Raw genomic sequence first — 15,608 nt, 5'->3', positions numbered from 1 at the left:
ATTTAAATTTCTACAACAAGAAATCCACATCAGACATAACATAAGCCTAAAGAAAACAAAATTAAACTGATAGGGATCTATTAGATATAATATTAGATCTGGCTCTCTTGCTATACTGACTTATTTCAAATGTTGTAACAGTTTATACAACAGGCACAGTTGTGTTATCACTATCTGAAATTAGATCTTGTCCCGTTTTTGTGTTTTTTTATCTCTTTTTTGAAGATTTATGTTGCGGATTTGTTAATATGAGACTTGCTGATTTGTATATTTTCGGTGTATAAGATATATGGAATCCCGTCTCATTTTTTCGGATTATTTTGCTTATTAGGGTAAAAGTGAGATGGACGCCCTTGGAGGATAGACGCCGCACCTTAAAAAAAGAGAATTTAAAACCAAGTTCACGCTTTAGTACCAAGTTCATCGGACAAACCTCGCCCCGCACAGCACAGTCTGCGCACGCGTTTCGACAGGACTGCACGTGTCGCCGATTGAGTTAAAAAAACGTTGCAAAATTTTACCGCGCTTGCATGATTCTTGTGACAGTGACATTTTGACGTGTTCAGAACTTTCGTTTTCGAAGGTAAGTTTTAGGTGTGTATTGTTATTTAAATAGTATGTATCATTTATATTTATGGTGTGTTTATAACATTACGAAATTATTTAAGTATTTTTATTTATTTGCTGGGGCGTCTATCCCTACTAAAAAGGATAGAGGCCCCACTATTGACTGAGTATAGACGCCCTTAGAGGCATATATCCTCTATGACTTATTCACAGGTACTTAGGCTATAGGTAAGATTTTTTTAAATAACCTATCTAGTTAATATGCAACTTAGTAGGAAAATTGACTTTCCAGTTTTTTTATGAGCTGTTTATACCTTTACATGTCGTACTCAACTGTAATGTAATGTAATAATGCAGCGTATCACCTAATTTCATTTTTTATTTTAGACAAAATGCCGCGAAAATATAAAGGGAAAATAGGGGCACCCGTTCGTGCTGCTTGGTCTAAGTAGCCCTTTGCAAAGTTTTTGGGGAAATGGATAAAGGCCAAGTCGGTGTAAATGAAATATCTCGTTGTTATGGTATTCCATCTCGAATTTTGAGGAGGCGATGAAAATCTTACTTTGGGTAAGTAATAGAGGAATAAATTTCCCTAATCAAATTCAATTTAGCACCGTCTTCTTAGTTTGTTTTTTTATACTTGTCCTTTTTGAATCCTCAGTTTTTTTCTGTACCTATTAATTTCTTCTTTTTCAGGAGAACATCCCACACTGGACTTTGACAACGAGAAACGTCTCGTAGCGCACATACAAAATTTAGAAAAGGCAGGATTTCCCACAACACGACAGGATGTAAGAAGACTCGCTTTTGAATTTGCCGAGAAAGTGGGTTTGGAAAATTCTTTTAACAAAGAGACACGTATGGGTGCTCAGCACTGGCTCAAATCATTTCTTGAACGACACCCAGAACTCAGTATTCGCCAGGCAGAAGGTTTGTCTATTGCAAGGGCTCAAGGATTAAATCGAGATGAAGTAAACAAAATGTTTGAATTGTTGCTGAAAGTACTAACTGAAAATGATTTGATCGATAAACCGATCGAATTTATAATACTGACGAAACTGGAGTTCAAATGAACAATAATCCTGGTAAAGTTATTGCCAAAGTAGTAAATTCCATCACTTCTAGCGAAAAAGGTGATACAATGTCAATTATAGCTTGCTGTAAAGCTGTTGGCAACTATGTTCCTCTGGTGGTCATTGTCAAGGGGGTCAATAAAAGACCAGAGTTCCAAGAGGGTCTTCCGCCCGGAGCCAACATGTACATGAATAAAAAATCTGCCTACGTCAACACAGAACTCTTTCAAAAGTGGCTGAAAGAACAGTTCGTGCTAATAAAACCACAGGGCAAGGTTTTGCTTATACTTGACGGGCATTTATCTCACACTACTGCTATTGATTTACTAGAATTAGCACGAGAAAATGACATAATATTGTTCTGTTTGCCAAGCCACACTACACAGGCTTTACAACCGCTTGACCGGAGTTTTTTTAAACCTTTCAAAACTTACTTCGCTTCGGAAACTAAAAACTGTATGTTGAGTCACAATGATCGAAAAATAAATCGATACATTGCTGGAAAATTAATAGGTAACACATGGGCTCGCGCTGCTACCTCTTCTAAAGCTGTGAATGGGTTTGGTGCATGTGGTATTTTCCCGTACAATCCCGACAGCTACTTTGCTATCTCTGATAACAGCTTTCAAAATCTAGATGAAGGAAACCTTGGTCAAGACCAACCAGTAGCAAGGGAACTCGACGCTAATGCTGATGTGACTTCATATTATGTTGAGCCCCAGCCTGGTCCATCGTCATCAACTGTCAATAGTGAGCGGGAGCTTGATTTCGGGTTCTTACTATATGAAGATCTTGCAGCGGACGCAATTGTTATTCCCTTAGAAGGAAATGTCAGTCCGTCCATCCTATCTTAGAATCATAATGTTGAAACTATAGAAGTCATAACTCCAGGTGAATATTATCTTAAAGAATGTTCACCGGTCGTAAAAATTCAAAATCTAGATGAAGGAAACCTTGCTCAAGACCAACCCCAGTCGCAAAGGAACTCGACGCGAACGCCGATGTGAATTCATATTATGTTGAGCCCCAGCCTGGTAGATCGTCGGCAACTATCAATAGGGAGCCTGAAACTGTAGAAGTCATAACTCCAAGTAAATATCTTAATGAATGTTCACCTATCACGAAAATTCCTGTTTCATTATACAAAAGAGGCAAGCAATGTGCTGCCGTTTTAAATTCAGAAGAACATATTAACTCTAAGAAAGCTAAGTTGAAAGATAGAGCTAAGAAGCAAACACCAGACAAACCTAGAAAAAACAACCAAAAATCAGTTCCTAAAAAGAAAAGACCGAGGTTTAGCTCTGAAAGTGAAAAAGAGTTCGATGAACCAGACCAGACTAAATCTGATAAAGAAAATACTCAATGAAGGGAATGTTTCGATGACTATGCAAGTACCAAGTCCACGGCGGACTGGATTCAGTGCCTGATGTGTAAACTCTGGTTACACGAAGATTGCACTCTATATGGCGATTACTGTAATAGATGTGGACTCAAGAAGCTTGCAGCTCTAAAAGCTAACCTGGCCAAAGTGAATTCAAAGAATAAGTAACCTGGCCAAAGTAAACGGTATCTCTATATTTGTTGATTATTTGTATGTATTGTTTTTTTCCAAAGAAGTCCTAAGGGACGGATTTGTTTTAGGTTTTATTGTTCCTAAATTTAGTTCGGTAAAGTTTTAAATAATTTTTAATAGACGTTGTTAAGTTGCTAAGTTTACCCAAAGTATGATTGAAAGACTGAGCCATTTGTTCCTATAAAAGTGCCATTTCCTTTAGTTTTACGGTATATTTGGATAAGAAAACTTTATAATATATTATTGCAACTAAGAAAGCAAATAAACATTTTATTTAATTTTCTACGAATTTTTTTCTTTATTACGGAGGCATCTATCCCATTGTAGGGCATCTATACTCATGTCGAAATTTTGCCAGGGGCAACTACCCCATACAGTAGGCGTCTATCCTCAAACAATGAGTTTTTTTGGAGCCGAATATCTACAAATCTACGGTATGCATTGAATGATGATATGAGTAGATAGTAAGTATAAGGACTATAGTTGTTACAAATAGTTAACTCACTCGAATAGTGCTTTAAAAAAAGTTATAGTCAGCTTACAAAAAGTGGGGCATCTATCCCAGTTTTAACCTATATATTATATACCATATAAAATTTTTTTACGTACGACGCAATAAGCAACCACTTGTGAGCCAGATGTTTTCTTAAAAAACCGCATTTCTCGCCCCTCGCTCTGTCAGAATATCGATTAGTAGAAGGGCGTCATTTATAATAAACATAGTTTTGGGGTTTAGTAACGTTTTAAGAAATATCTTTCCGGCATTTCTCGGTTTACCGTGCCGAGAGCTACAATTTTCGTATTTACAGCTTTCGTTTACTATACAGGGTGCGGGAGATATTTGGAAGAACAGAATAAATAAAAACATAAATCATCAGAAAATGTCGATATTTTGAAAAAGTAGTTTCGGTTTCAGATTTCTTATTATCAGAAACCACTTTAGGCAAAATTTTGAAAACTTTTGGGATATTACCTCCAAATCCCATTTTGGTCTGAAATACCAACTGAAAAATCAATGGTATCTACTTATAGACCTCATTGATGTCCTTCAATTCTTCGCATTGACATCTTTTGGGTGCCTTCTTATTTTTTATTTGTTTTGAAAAATAGAATGTAACTTGTAAGGATAATCAAAATAAAACAACGTAATGAAGCAGAATCGAGTTTAATCCTCTCGGTTCGACAACTACGTCTTAACTAACTTATCGTAAACCCAAAAAACATCGCATAATAATACCCTAATTATCTCCTCACCGCAACTTGCCCTCCCTGTCCTTTTTGCCTGAGACGCCGATATATTTTACGATCGGCAAAAAAAACAAGGCGGCGCCTCTTTGTTACGGGGTCTTGTCGGATATGACGTAATAATATAAATATTCCAACAAACTACATTTTTTTTGTTCTTCTGTCCATGGAATCAAAATCCTTTTTCGCTTTTTGTCCTTTACTTCTAAGACTGGTTCTAAACTAATGCTTTTTCCTTCAGTTTTTTTACATCCTGGATTAATTGTTTGATTTGATCCATATCCTTTGTTTCTTTTTCCGTTTTCCTACTTGTTTTCGTCGAAGTTTCTAGATCTTCATCTTCACTAGTTTCTTCATTTAAAAGATTTTCTTCTAAATCAATTGTAATTTCGTCCAAGCTTTTCCCCTTATGAACAACTGCCTCTCCTTGTTCCATTAAAAGAAGAAGCTTGGATATCTATGCTGTCTGATAGACATCGTTTGGCAATCTATTTGATCCTCTGTGCACGTTCGATGTATGGCCCATGAAATTTGACAGTTGTTCAATTTCATTTTCGAATAGATTGAATAATTGTGTTAGCGTTGCAAGATGTATTATTCGCAACCTTGAGCATGTTATAGCCTCAGGATTCTTAGCGCCATAACCTTTAGCATATTTTGCAACAACTTTGTAGCCACATATTGGAGTATTCGTGTTTGGGTTTGCAAAAAGGTAGGGGTTGTTGTCATTGACGAAATTTGATCTCGCCTGTAGAAGTTGATCAATATGTACCTGCACATCGTGACTGAATATGACTGGCACTCTACCCCTCTTTCCTCTAATCACTATTCTTTTAAAGGGTTGTAACAAAATTTTTTCTGCATTCCAGATAACTTCACTAAATTCTTCGTAAGAGTTTGATGACTCTTCTGAAGCAACGTAAGTATCCTTTAATAACCGCTGTAATTCTCCTGGTCTCCTTCTATTCACTAAAATAATTCTACAATACACTGTCTCGATGTATCGAATCGATATATCAAATCGCCAGTTAGATGAAAATAAATTTACCATTGTTTTTAATCGAGATTCAATATTTGTCGTTTCAACTGATGGTTCACTTTTTATGGTCATATAAGTTGCAATATCGCAACACTGTCTCAGAGATGTGGAAATATTCATAGCATATGTGGGCGCTACAAACACTTCCTTAATGCTATCAAATCTTGCCACAGATTTTGTAGCTTCCACCAGTTTATCGTAGTGCTTTGGCTGCAATGCTTCAAATAGATTTGCTAGGTTTGGATCCATTTTTTTAAGCTCGAAGAAAATTCTTGACAACTCTCGCATTTTTCTACTTGTAACATTAATACAATTTTTTTCGCGATGTGTCTTAAGGTAACGAGCTCGAAAGGCACATATTAAAAAGTCATTCTTTGCCCCTAAAGAAATCTGATCAGGTCTCATTCTAGGAAAATCCTGATCTTTTAATTGTTGGTCAATTCGGGTCAAATTTTTTATCAAAAAGTTTTGACTTGCAACTTGAGCATTTCTTGATGAACTAGCCCCTGTGCATTTCTTTGTGTGTCGATATAAAAATTTCGATCTGTAAAATCCCAAGCAGTTTGTGCATGACAAAAATGAGTTCTCTGGCTCCCGTGCTTCTTTCATCGGTTTGACACAAGCTTTTTAATAAAATTGCCCTTCTTTTTTAATAGGGCTAAAAGTTTCCTGCTTTCTTCACTCTTTTTAGGTTTGGAACAAATTTGCAATACTTCTAATTCATACGGGTGATTCCTTTCGATATGTCGAGGAAAATTTTGAACATCGGTATTTTTTATTTTCTTTTGTATTTCTCAACGCTTTAATTGCGTTTATTTTTGTATCCGTGGTTTCGTCCTGAAACAGTTTTTAATCCACAAAATATACGCAACCAATAGCGATAATACTTACAGAGTCTGGTTGAGATTCCTCTGAATTTTGCGCTCGAATATTCTGCAAAACCGTAATATTCTGTAAATGAAAACCAGGTTATAGAATGTTAAAATAACATGACAAAGCAAAGTGAAGTCATCCTTGTTTATACTACGATAAAGACTCTAAAAGTTCAAAATAAGCCATAAAATAATACATTGCGACGTTGCCATTAATGTGAGAAAATATTCCCGCCAAGGACTCAAAATAGCCTCAATTTCGTGAACTAAAAAAAATATACGTTTTCCATATCGCGAATGAAATTGCTTCCGGAGCATTTGCTACTCGAAGTGTTTTCGGAGCGCGAGCATTGAAGATTCCAAGTGAGATTTTGGCGAAACGTCTGCAGGATTCCAGTCGGAGTTCAACAAGTGAACGGATGATATCCCGGAATATAGTGTCATCATATATATATATATATATATATATATATATATATATATATATATATATATATATATATATATATATATATATATATATATATATATATATATATATATATATATATATATATATATATATATATATATGTATTGATTCACGGATGGAAAAATGTGATGACACTATATTCCGGGATATCATCCGTTCGCTCGTTGAACTCCGACTGGAATCCTGCATCCGACTGGAATCCTGCAGACGTTTCGCCAAAATCTCACTTGGCATCTTCAATGCTCGCGCTCCGAAAACACTTAGAACACTCAGTCGGATTCCAGTCTGATGCAGGATTCCAGTAGGAGTTCAACGAGCGAACGGGGATGATATCCCGGAATATAGTGTCGTCATATATATATATATATATATATATATATATATATATATATATATATATATATATATATATATATATATATATATATATATATATATATATATATATATATATATATATATATATATATATATATATATATATATATATATATATATATATATATATATATATATATATATATATATATATATATATATATATATATATATATATATATATATATATATATATATATATATATATATATATATATATATATATATATATATATATATATATATATATATGACTTCCACAGTTGGTATTGTGGGGTATGTCGAATTCCTACCGACTAAAAACCACCTCCTCACTTCTTCACAAAAATTCAATTAACTACAAGTCTGATACACAGCAGATAAGCAATATATACTGTAACATTTTTCAGTTAAACAACAGATAATGTTATGTTCGGCCACCGAGTAGCGTATTCGCGTTGCGTTGTTGATCCACGGAGTAGGTTATTTTTATGCTTTTTTGTCATTATTTATATCGATTGTTTTTTGATTGTTTTAAAAACACACCGCATAATGCTTTTATATAGGAGTCTTTAAGGAATACACGCTTGCCCTAAAAACTCATTTTTATGTTATTGTTTACCTCGCTGTAACTTGAAAACTATTTGGTTTATCAAAAAAATGCTTTTTATAAATCATATGCATTGAAGATCAACGAATCAGCTACTTTTTCCAAAAACTATAATTGGATGGATCGTTTATTTTTAATTAGCAAAATATGAAGCCCTGTCGCGAACATCACGGCCACCAGCGAAGCAGGGAGAAAGGGTCAGATTTGCAAAAACGGTCAGGTAATAAAAGACTTGCGGTTTCGGCGGCCGCTTAAGATCGTTTTTGTTTGTATACACCCTCTTTCGTAGCGAATGTGATACGTATTTGCCCTCATAGTCGAATTTTTTGATAGGGATGATACTCTTTTGTTATTTTTGACATTACTAATTATTTGTAATAAATTTTATTGGCAACATTGCATATTAAACCAATAATACAAAAGTGTGCATAGAAGCTAGAATAAAAATTAAAATTATATCTATAACACCTAAAATTAAGTAAAAAGTAAATCTAAAAAAAAATCCTTCGTGTTGGTCAGGAATCATTTTTGTCTCGCTTATTGCTACATATTGATTTTACACATTTACAGGAACATTTCATAAATTTTCTTTTACAGGAACACAATGGCCCGTTACGCCTAAAATGTTGTGTCTAAATTAAAATATCTTATTTGACAGAAAATTGAATGTCTCTATATCTTTTTTATATTAACAGGTGCTTAGAACTCATGTATCCTCTTGTAATATTGCTTCGGTTATCAGTACATGTGAAATTTTTCATTGAATTTGAATTTATTTATTTGAACGGAACTCATTAAGGATCGTCAATTTTACATTATATGGCAAAAATTTAAAGTTTCCAGGTATAGTTTTTTGACTTGGTCTCCTGATGGGCTAACAGTCCCAAACCAATATATTTAGGGGTATATTTTTTTCCATTTAAACTCATCATCTTAACACGTTGACTGCCACAGTAATTTTCAGATTTCTGGCCAAAAATGAAATTTTGATTTTATTACATTATATTATTAAAAAGTCTAAATCTAGAGCATAGTTATAAAATTAAAGAGTAAAAACGTATTTTCCTAAAAAAAAAATGTTGTACGAATTATCTCGTAGTTGGCGTCGGAAACAGTAATCTCTTCTCGGAAGCCAATTACGAGTTTATTCGTAGGCACACATGTACTGACTTATCGCTTCGCTAATGCGGAATCATTCATTGCGTCATCATCGTCCGCGTCAGTTATATCTCAGACATTGTTGAGTGCATTACTTACATACATCTTTCTTGTGTATTCTTTTTATAATCATTGAATTGCTAAGAACCCAATATGGATAGGAAAAGACCACTGACTCAAAGTGAAATTGAGTACTACTTAAATCTAACTGGTGGAACAAACTAATTTATATGCTGCGCAAGAAATTGAAAAACGCACAACAATAAAGAAAACCAACGGGTTATCAAATTGGCAAAACGTTAGTGCTGCTGAGATGAAAGTTTTTATTGGACTTGTGCTACAAATGGGACCTTGCTCTTTTCCATCAATTGAACATTACTGGAGCACACACGAGCTATATAATGTACACTTTTGGCGCTTACATATGAGTCGAAATCGATTCCAGTTGTTACTTCGTTATTTTCATTTGGTTGATAACTCAATATCATCTACCGACAGATTATACAAGGTAAGACCAATTCTAAATCATTTCAACAATATTATGCGGTAAAACTATGTACCAGATAAAAATATTTGTATTGATGTGTCTATGATGCTATGGCGGGGAAGATTGATTTTCCGCCAATACATAAAAAATAAGAAACACAAATATGGGATCAAACTGTATGAACTTTGTGAGTCCGATGGTCTCGTTATGAAAATAAAAATTTATAGTGGAAAATCTGAGAAAACTGACAATAACGTAGGCCACACTACTGATGTTGTTTTACATTTACGTGAGGACTATCTCGATAAAGGATACACGGCTTTCATGGATAATTTTTATAATTCTGTTACACTTACAAAACTGCTAAATACACGAAAAACGTATGTGTGTGGAACCCTACGAAATAACAGAAAAGGGAACCCTAGAGATTTGGTAAATCGTAAATTGAAAAAAGGGGAGTGTATTTGGCAGCGAAATGGTCCTGTTACTGTTTGCAAATGGAAAGACAAGCGAAATGTCCTTTGCATTTCAAACATGCATGTTGTTGAAATGATAGAAGTGCCCAATCGCAATGGAAAAATTTCTATGAAACCGAATATAATTCGAGATTACAACAATGGAATGTCTGGCATTGGCCGATCAGATCAAATGCTTTCGTATTATTCATCTCTAAGAAAGACTATTAGATGGCCCAAAAAGGTTGCATTGCACATTATAGAGATTTACATCCACAATGCTCACAAAATTTTTAAAAAAGTTACATCTTCTAACATAAAACTGATAAAGTTCAGAGAGGAATTCGTGCTCGCATTATTTGGACAAGAAATTCAACACGTTACGAAAAAGAGTAAATTGCAAAGTATCCATTATTTAGAGAGTTTACCGCCTACCGAAAAAAAACAACGTCCAACGAAACCATGTCGCATATGTAACTGTTGGACTTTGTGAAAGACTCGGCAACAAGGCTAACAGTGCGAACCTAGCGCGACTGCGGGGGGCGGCACGACGAGAGCCAAAAAGAGCTTTGCAAGACGTCGACAGAGACGGTCGGAAGAAAGAAGCGAGACGGAGCGAGGGCGAGAAGTCGGGAAGAGCAAAGCGAGCCGTCACAGAATTTGTTATTAAGTTTTCTTCGTTTCTAAGTGTTTCTTAAAAATAAAACAGTAGTTACAATCCACTCAAATTGTCGTCAATCTCGTCCCTGGAAACAGGGTGGTCCTTCGTCAGCAAGCCCAACATTTGGTCCTTCGAGCCGGATTCTATGAAGATTCGCAGCCAATTCAAACAGACATAGGATCGGAAGGAAAGAAAACAGCCTTTGGAACTCGAGAAACACGAAACGAATCGAAAAAACACGGTGAGCTCGTTCTATGCTTCCTATTTTTTCCTCCACGTAGTTGTACCAGTTGCTATCCTACGCAAACGTAGTTAGAAATCTGCATGTTTTAATCACGCATCAAAAAGTTTACGTTCTCCAATCGCATCGAAAAATCGTTCACGGAAAAAGCAAATTTCTCGAAAAACAACACGAAACAAAAAACCTTGTTGATTTAACGCTTCTCGAATCGAAACAAAAAGAAAAATCTCGAAACAATCACGTCATTCAACTCATTTTCAACCAAAATGCCCTCGAAAGGAAAATCGGAAAAAACACACGTTCGCGATGATGAAATTTTGGAATTGAAACATACTCGACACGTAATTTGCGAAAGGTTATCTCGATTCTCGGCATTTTTGAGTTCGCAATTCGATGACATTTTTCAAATCGAAGCCCGTTTGAAAAGTATCGAGGAGGATTTCTCAGATTTCGACAAAATTTAAACTCGGCTAGAATATCTCGTTCAAAATGAAAACGCGGCACGTTTAGACAAAGAATCGGAATTTTACGCGGCAATCTCTTTAGCAAAAAGGTTAGTCGCAAACGCAAATGAAAAAAATCACAAACAATTTTCAAAGGAACCGACTTCGGTCGCAGTAACGAGTCAAAACGTATCGAACCCTGTTGCCAAACTTCCAGATCTTGGTTTACCAAGTTTCCACGGAAAATACGAAACTTGGTACAGTTTCAAAGACATATTCGAATCGGTGGTTCACAACAGAACAGATTTAACAGAAATTGACAAATTTCTGTATCTCAAAATTTGTTGTAAAGACGATGTATTAAATTTAATCAATTCGATTGACGTAACAGCGGCAAACTATTCCATAGCTTTAGATTTATTAAAAAAGCGCTATGACAACAAGCGCGCAATAATAAATTTTCACGTAAACAATCTTCTTTTCAATTTACCGAATGTATCACGGGAATCAGCCCCTCATTTACGAAAGCTACTGGATACAGTGCATCAGCACCTCTCTGCTTTAAAAAAGTTATCTTTACCAATTGATCAATGGGACACTCAACTCATACCTCTCATTTTACAAAAATTGGACGATCGAACCATTCGAGAGTGGGAAAATAAACAATCAGATCAAAATTTACCAAAGTTGCAAGAATTAATCGATCTTTTAACAAAAAAGTGTTTTACTCTCGAAGCAAACCCAAGTAAAATCAATTTTCATCAAAATTCTTCAAATTCAAAAAAAGAACCAAAAAATTTTACAACACAAAGGGGTACTTATGCTGCAACAACAAATTCATCAGAAAACAAATGTAGCATTTGTCAAGAAAATCATTTCATTTATCATTGCCCCAAATGCTTAGAATTATCGATTTCCGAAAAATACGACGAAATCAGAAAAAACAGATTGTGTAGCAACTGTTTAAGGTCAGGACATTTAAAGTACCAGTGCAAGTCTGCAGGATGTAAAAAGTGCAAGTTCAAACATAATACAACCCTGCATGCAGATACCCAAATTCAAAACAAATCTGTAGAAAAAAATATAGACAACGCATCGCATAACCCGCATAGCGAGGAAAACACCCGCGACGAACAAAAAACGCTCGCAAATCCTAGCCCTACTATGTGCGTTATCGACCGGAATACAACTTCGCAAGCGCCAGAATTTACAGAAAACATTTCTTTAAATTTGAATTACGACACGCAAGTTTATTCAACAACGAACACAGATCAAATTTTATTGTCGACAGCAATAATTTTTATTCAAGACCACAAAGGAAATTGGCATAAATGTAACGCATTATTAGATTCAGGCAGTCAGTCGAATTTAATAAGTCAATCTTTGTGCAAAAAGTTAGACCTCAAATGTGACAAAATAAATGTTTCTTTAACAGGTGTAAGTCAAATCGCGACACAAATCAATTTCAGAACACGTACAAAAATCAAGTCTCGGTTCTCTTCTTTTCAAACTACATTATCATTTTTAGTTTTGTCACGAATAACAGAAAAATTGCCACTTCACGGATTTGACAAGTCTATAATAAAATGTCCAAAAAATATCGATCTAGCTGATGAAAACTTTAACGTACCAAAAGAAATTGATGTACTCTTAGGAGCCGAAATATTTTTTGAACTTTTAGACAATGAAAAAATAAAATTAGGAAAAAATATGCCAAGCCTACAACAAACGCGTTTAGGTTGGATTTTCACGGGGTGTTTAAAAAATGAAATTCAAAACTCAAAATCTATTTGCAATTTAACTAGAAAAATAACAAACGAAACCTTGCATGATTCCTTAACCAAATTTTGGCAAATAGAAGAACTTCTTCGTTTAGCACAAATTGAAGCCTTTAAACAAGAAATTTCTAACCTTCAACAATCAAAAAACGTAAATCTCAACAGCAAAATTTTCAATTTGCATCCATTTTTAGATACTACCTACCCACCTACCTCCCGAGTAGGTGGGAGATTAAAAAATTCAAACTTGAAAGTTGATCAGCAGCATCAAATAATTCTTCCATATAAACATGAATTGACAGATTTATTAATACGCAAAATTCATCTTGAAAATTTACACGTAGGAACACAAAATTTACTGTCAATTATTAGATTACAATTTTGGCCAGTAAATGGTAAAAACGCTGTAAAACGAATAGTCAAGAGTTGTATTAGGTGCTACCGCGCGAATCCAAAACCAGGAAAATTTTTAATGGGATCTCTACCGAGTTCTAGAGTAACGCCGAGCAGACCTTTTGCAAATTGCGGAGTTGACTATGCAGGTCCAATCTTCGTTAAGGAAGGAACCTTACGTAAGAGTAAGTTAGTAAAAACTTATATATGTATTTTTATTTGTTTTGCAACAAGAGCAATACATATAGAGTTAGTAATGGATTTGACTACAGATAGTTTTTTGAATGCTTTAAAGAGATTTTGTTCACGACGCGGGAAACCAACCAATATTCATTCAGATAACGGTTTGAACTTCGTCGGGGCAAATAACCATTTTTTAGAACTACACAAATTAGTCAATAACAAAGAACATAACGACAAAGTTTATTCTTTTTTGGCTGAGGATAAGATAAATTGGCATTTTTTACCAGCAAGATCGCCTCATATGGGTGGCTTATGGGAAGCGGCAGTCAAATCAACAAAGTTTCATCTCAGACGTGTATTAGGTGAATCATCTTTAAATTATGACGAAATGTACACATTACTAGTGCAAATAGAGTCATGTTTAAATTCGCGTCCCTTGACTACAATTTCTAATGACGTTCATGATTATACACCTTTAACCCCTTCACATTTCCTCATAGGCGACTCACTCGTTAGTCCTCCTCAATTGGACGTAAAAAATGAAAAAATTTCTCGATTGTCGAGGTATCACAGACTACAGCAATTGTACCAACAGTTTTGGCAACGTTGGTCGAAGGAATATCTTGGCAGTCTTCAAGTACGATCCAAATGGCAAAGGGATTCAGCTGACAGCGTGCATTGGTCGTATTAGTTGAAGACAACGTACCCCCACTACGCTGGCCTATGGCTCGTGTTACTGAAGTTCATAGTGGTTCAGACGGTATAGTGAGAGTTTTGTCAGTGCGCTTACCGAATGGTACAATTTTAAAACGCTCAGTGGCAAGAGTATGTTTTCTGCCTGTAGAAAACTAAGACAAAGTGTTAGCAAATTATTTTTAATTTTCACGCTCCCAATTTTCGCGTTCTATTTTCTTTTTTGAAAAGTAGACTTTTCAACGGGGGCGGCATGTTGGACTTTGTGAAAGACTCGGCAACAAGGCTAACAGTGCGAACCTAGCGCGACTGCGGGGCGGCACGACGAGAGCCAAAAAGAGCTTTGCAAGACGTCGACAGAGACGGTCGGAAGAAAGAAGCGAGACGGAGCGAGGGCGAGAAGTCGGGAAGAGCAAAGCGAGCCGTCACAGAATTTGTTATTAAGTTTTCTTCGTTTCTAAGTGTTTCTTAAAAATAAAACAGTAATTACAATCCATTCAAATTGTCGTCAATCTCGTCCCTGGAAACAGGGTAGTCCTTCGTCAGCAACCCCAACAGTAACCAAGGAAAAAAACGCCGAGAAACGCGTTATTACTGTCCAGTATGTAGTGAAAAGCCAGCTCTGTGTGTGGAAGATTGTTTTAAAAAGTTCCACAAACAGTAAATATTATTATACTTCTGTAATTTGACTTAATTCTTACACTTACATTTTTTATGTTCGTTTTCAAATAAATTGTCTTTTCATGCAAGCCAACATTGATTTTTTGTTCTTTCCCAAGAAGCCATCTATCGATATTAGCACTGATATATTACGAGTTTAATCGTAGCAACACAAGAATGGCACGTGAATACAGTACGAGGTAACTCGTAGTTGGCGTCCTTGAAAAGATCGCTACCTACGAGTTATCTCGTAGTCGGCAGTCAACGTGTTAACAATTTTCACACAATATTTTCGTTTCTTTCCTGGCATTACATGTTTCGCTGGAGACAAGAAGACTTGTTAAAAAATATAAATTATTTGGCATATTCTTTTTGTAATCCTTAATTTTGAAATTTTTAAATTCTGCATTACTTGGTCTTCCATTTGTTTCCATTTTAATATTTTGGCTAATTTTGTCATTCCCGACAGAGCAAAGGATAAATAGTTGGACGTTTCCGTCTTAGTGTGATGCACTATTGCTTCAATAACTTGCTCCTTGGAAACCGTTTCAAAAAATTTCTAGGTTCTTCTAGGTATAGATTTCTTCTTGGAGAATTCACTAATTCGATCCACAAACTTGCCTTTAACTTTTTTAACCAAAAATCCCC

At 35.3% G+C, this 15,608-nt stretch overlaps 1 protein-coding gene across 3 annotated transcripts in view; it reads right to left on the bottom strand.

The window, feature by feature from the left end:
- Positions 1-1,120: 1,120 nt before the first annotated feature.
- The window catches only part of LOC132696646 (uncharacterized), a 68,980-nt gene continuing 54,492 nt past the window's right edge, over positions 1,121-15,608 (bottom strand). For all 3 annotated transcript variants that reach the window (XM_060661597.1, XM_060661596.1, XM_060661595.1), the window contains 2 exons: positions 6,389-6,448; positions 1,121-6,334 (listed from right to left, as the gene is read on the bottom strand). In XM_060661597.1, the coding sequence (XP_060517580.1) occupies positions 4,916-6,106 (1,191 nt within the window). In that variant the 5' untranslated portion in view covers positions 6,107-6,334; positions 6,389-6,448 and the 3' untranslated portion in view covers positions 1,121-4,915. The remainder of the gene's footprint in view (positions 6,335-6,388; positions 6,449-15,608) is intronic.

Source organism: Cylas formicarius, unplaced genomic scaffold (genome assembly GCF_029955315.1).
Source record: "Cylas formicarius isolate icCylForm1 unplaced genomic scaffold, icCylForm1.1 PGA_scaffold_1__22_contigs__length_36826433, whole genome shotgun sequence".
Classification (NCBI taxonomy): domain Eukaryota; kingdom Metazoa; phylum Arthropoda; class Insecta; order Coleoptera; family Brentidae; genus Cylas; species Cylas formicarius.
The sequence above is the reverse complement of the archived record's forward strand: the minus strand, read 5'-3'. Positions and strand labels throughout refer to the sequence as shown.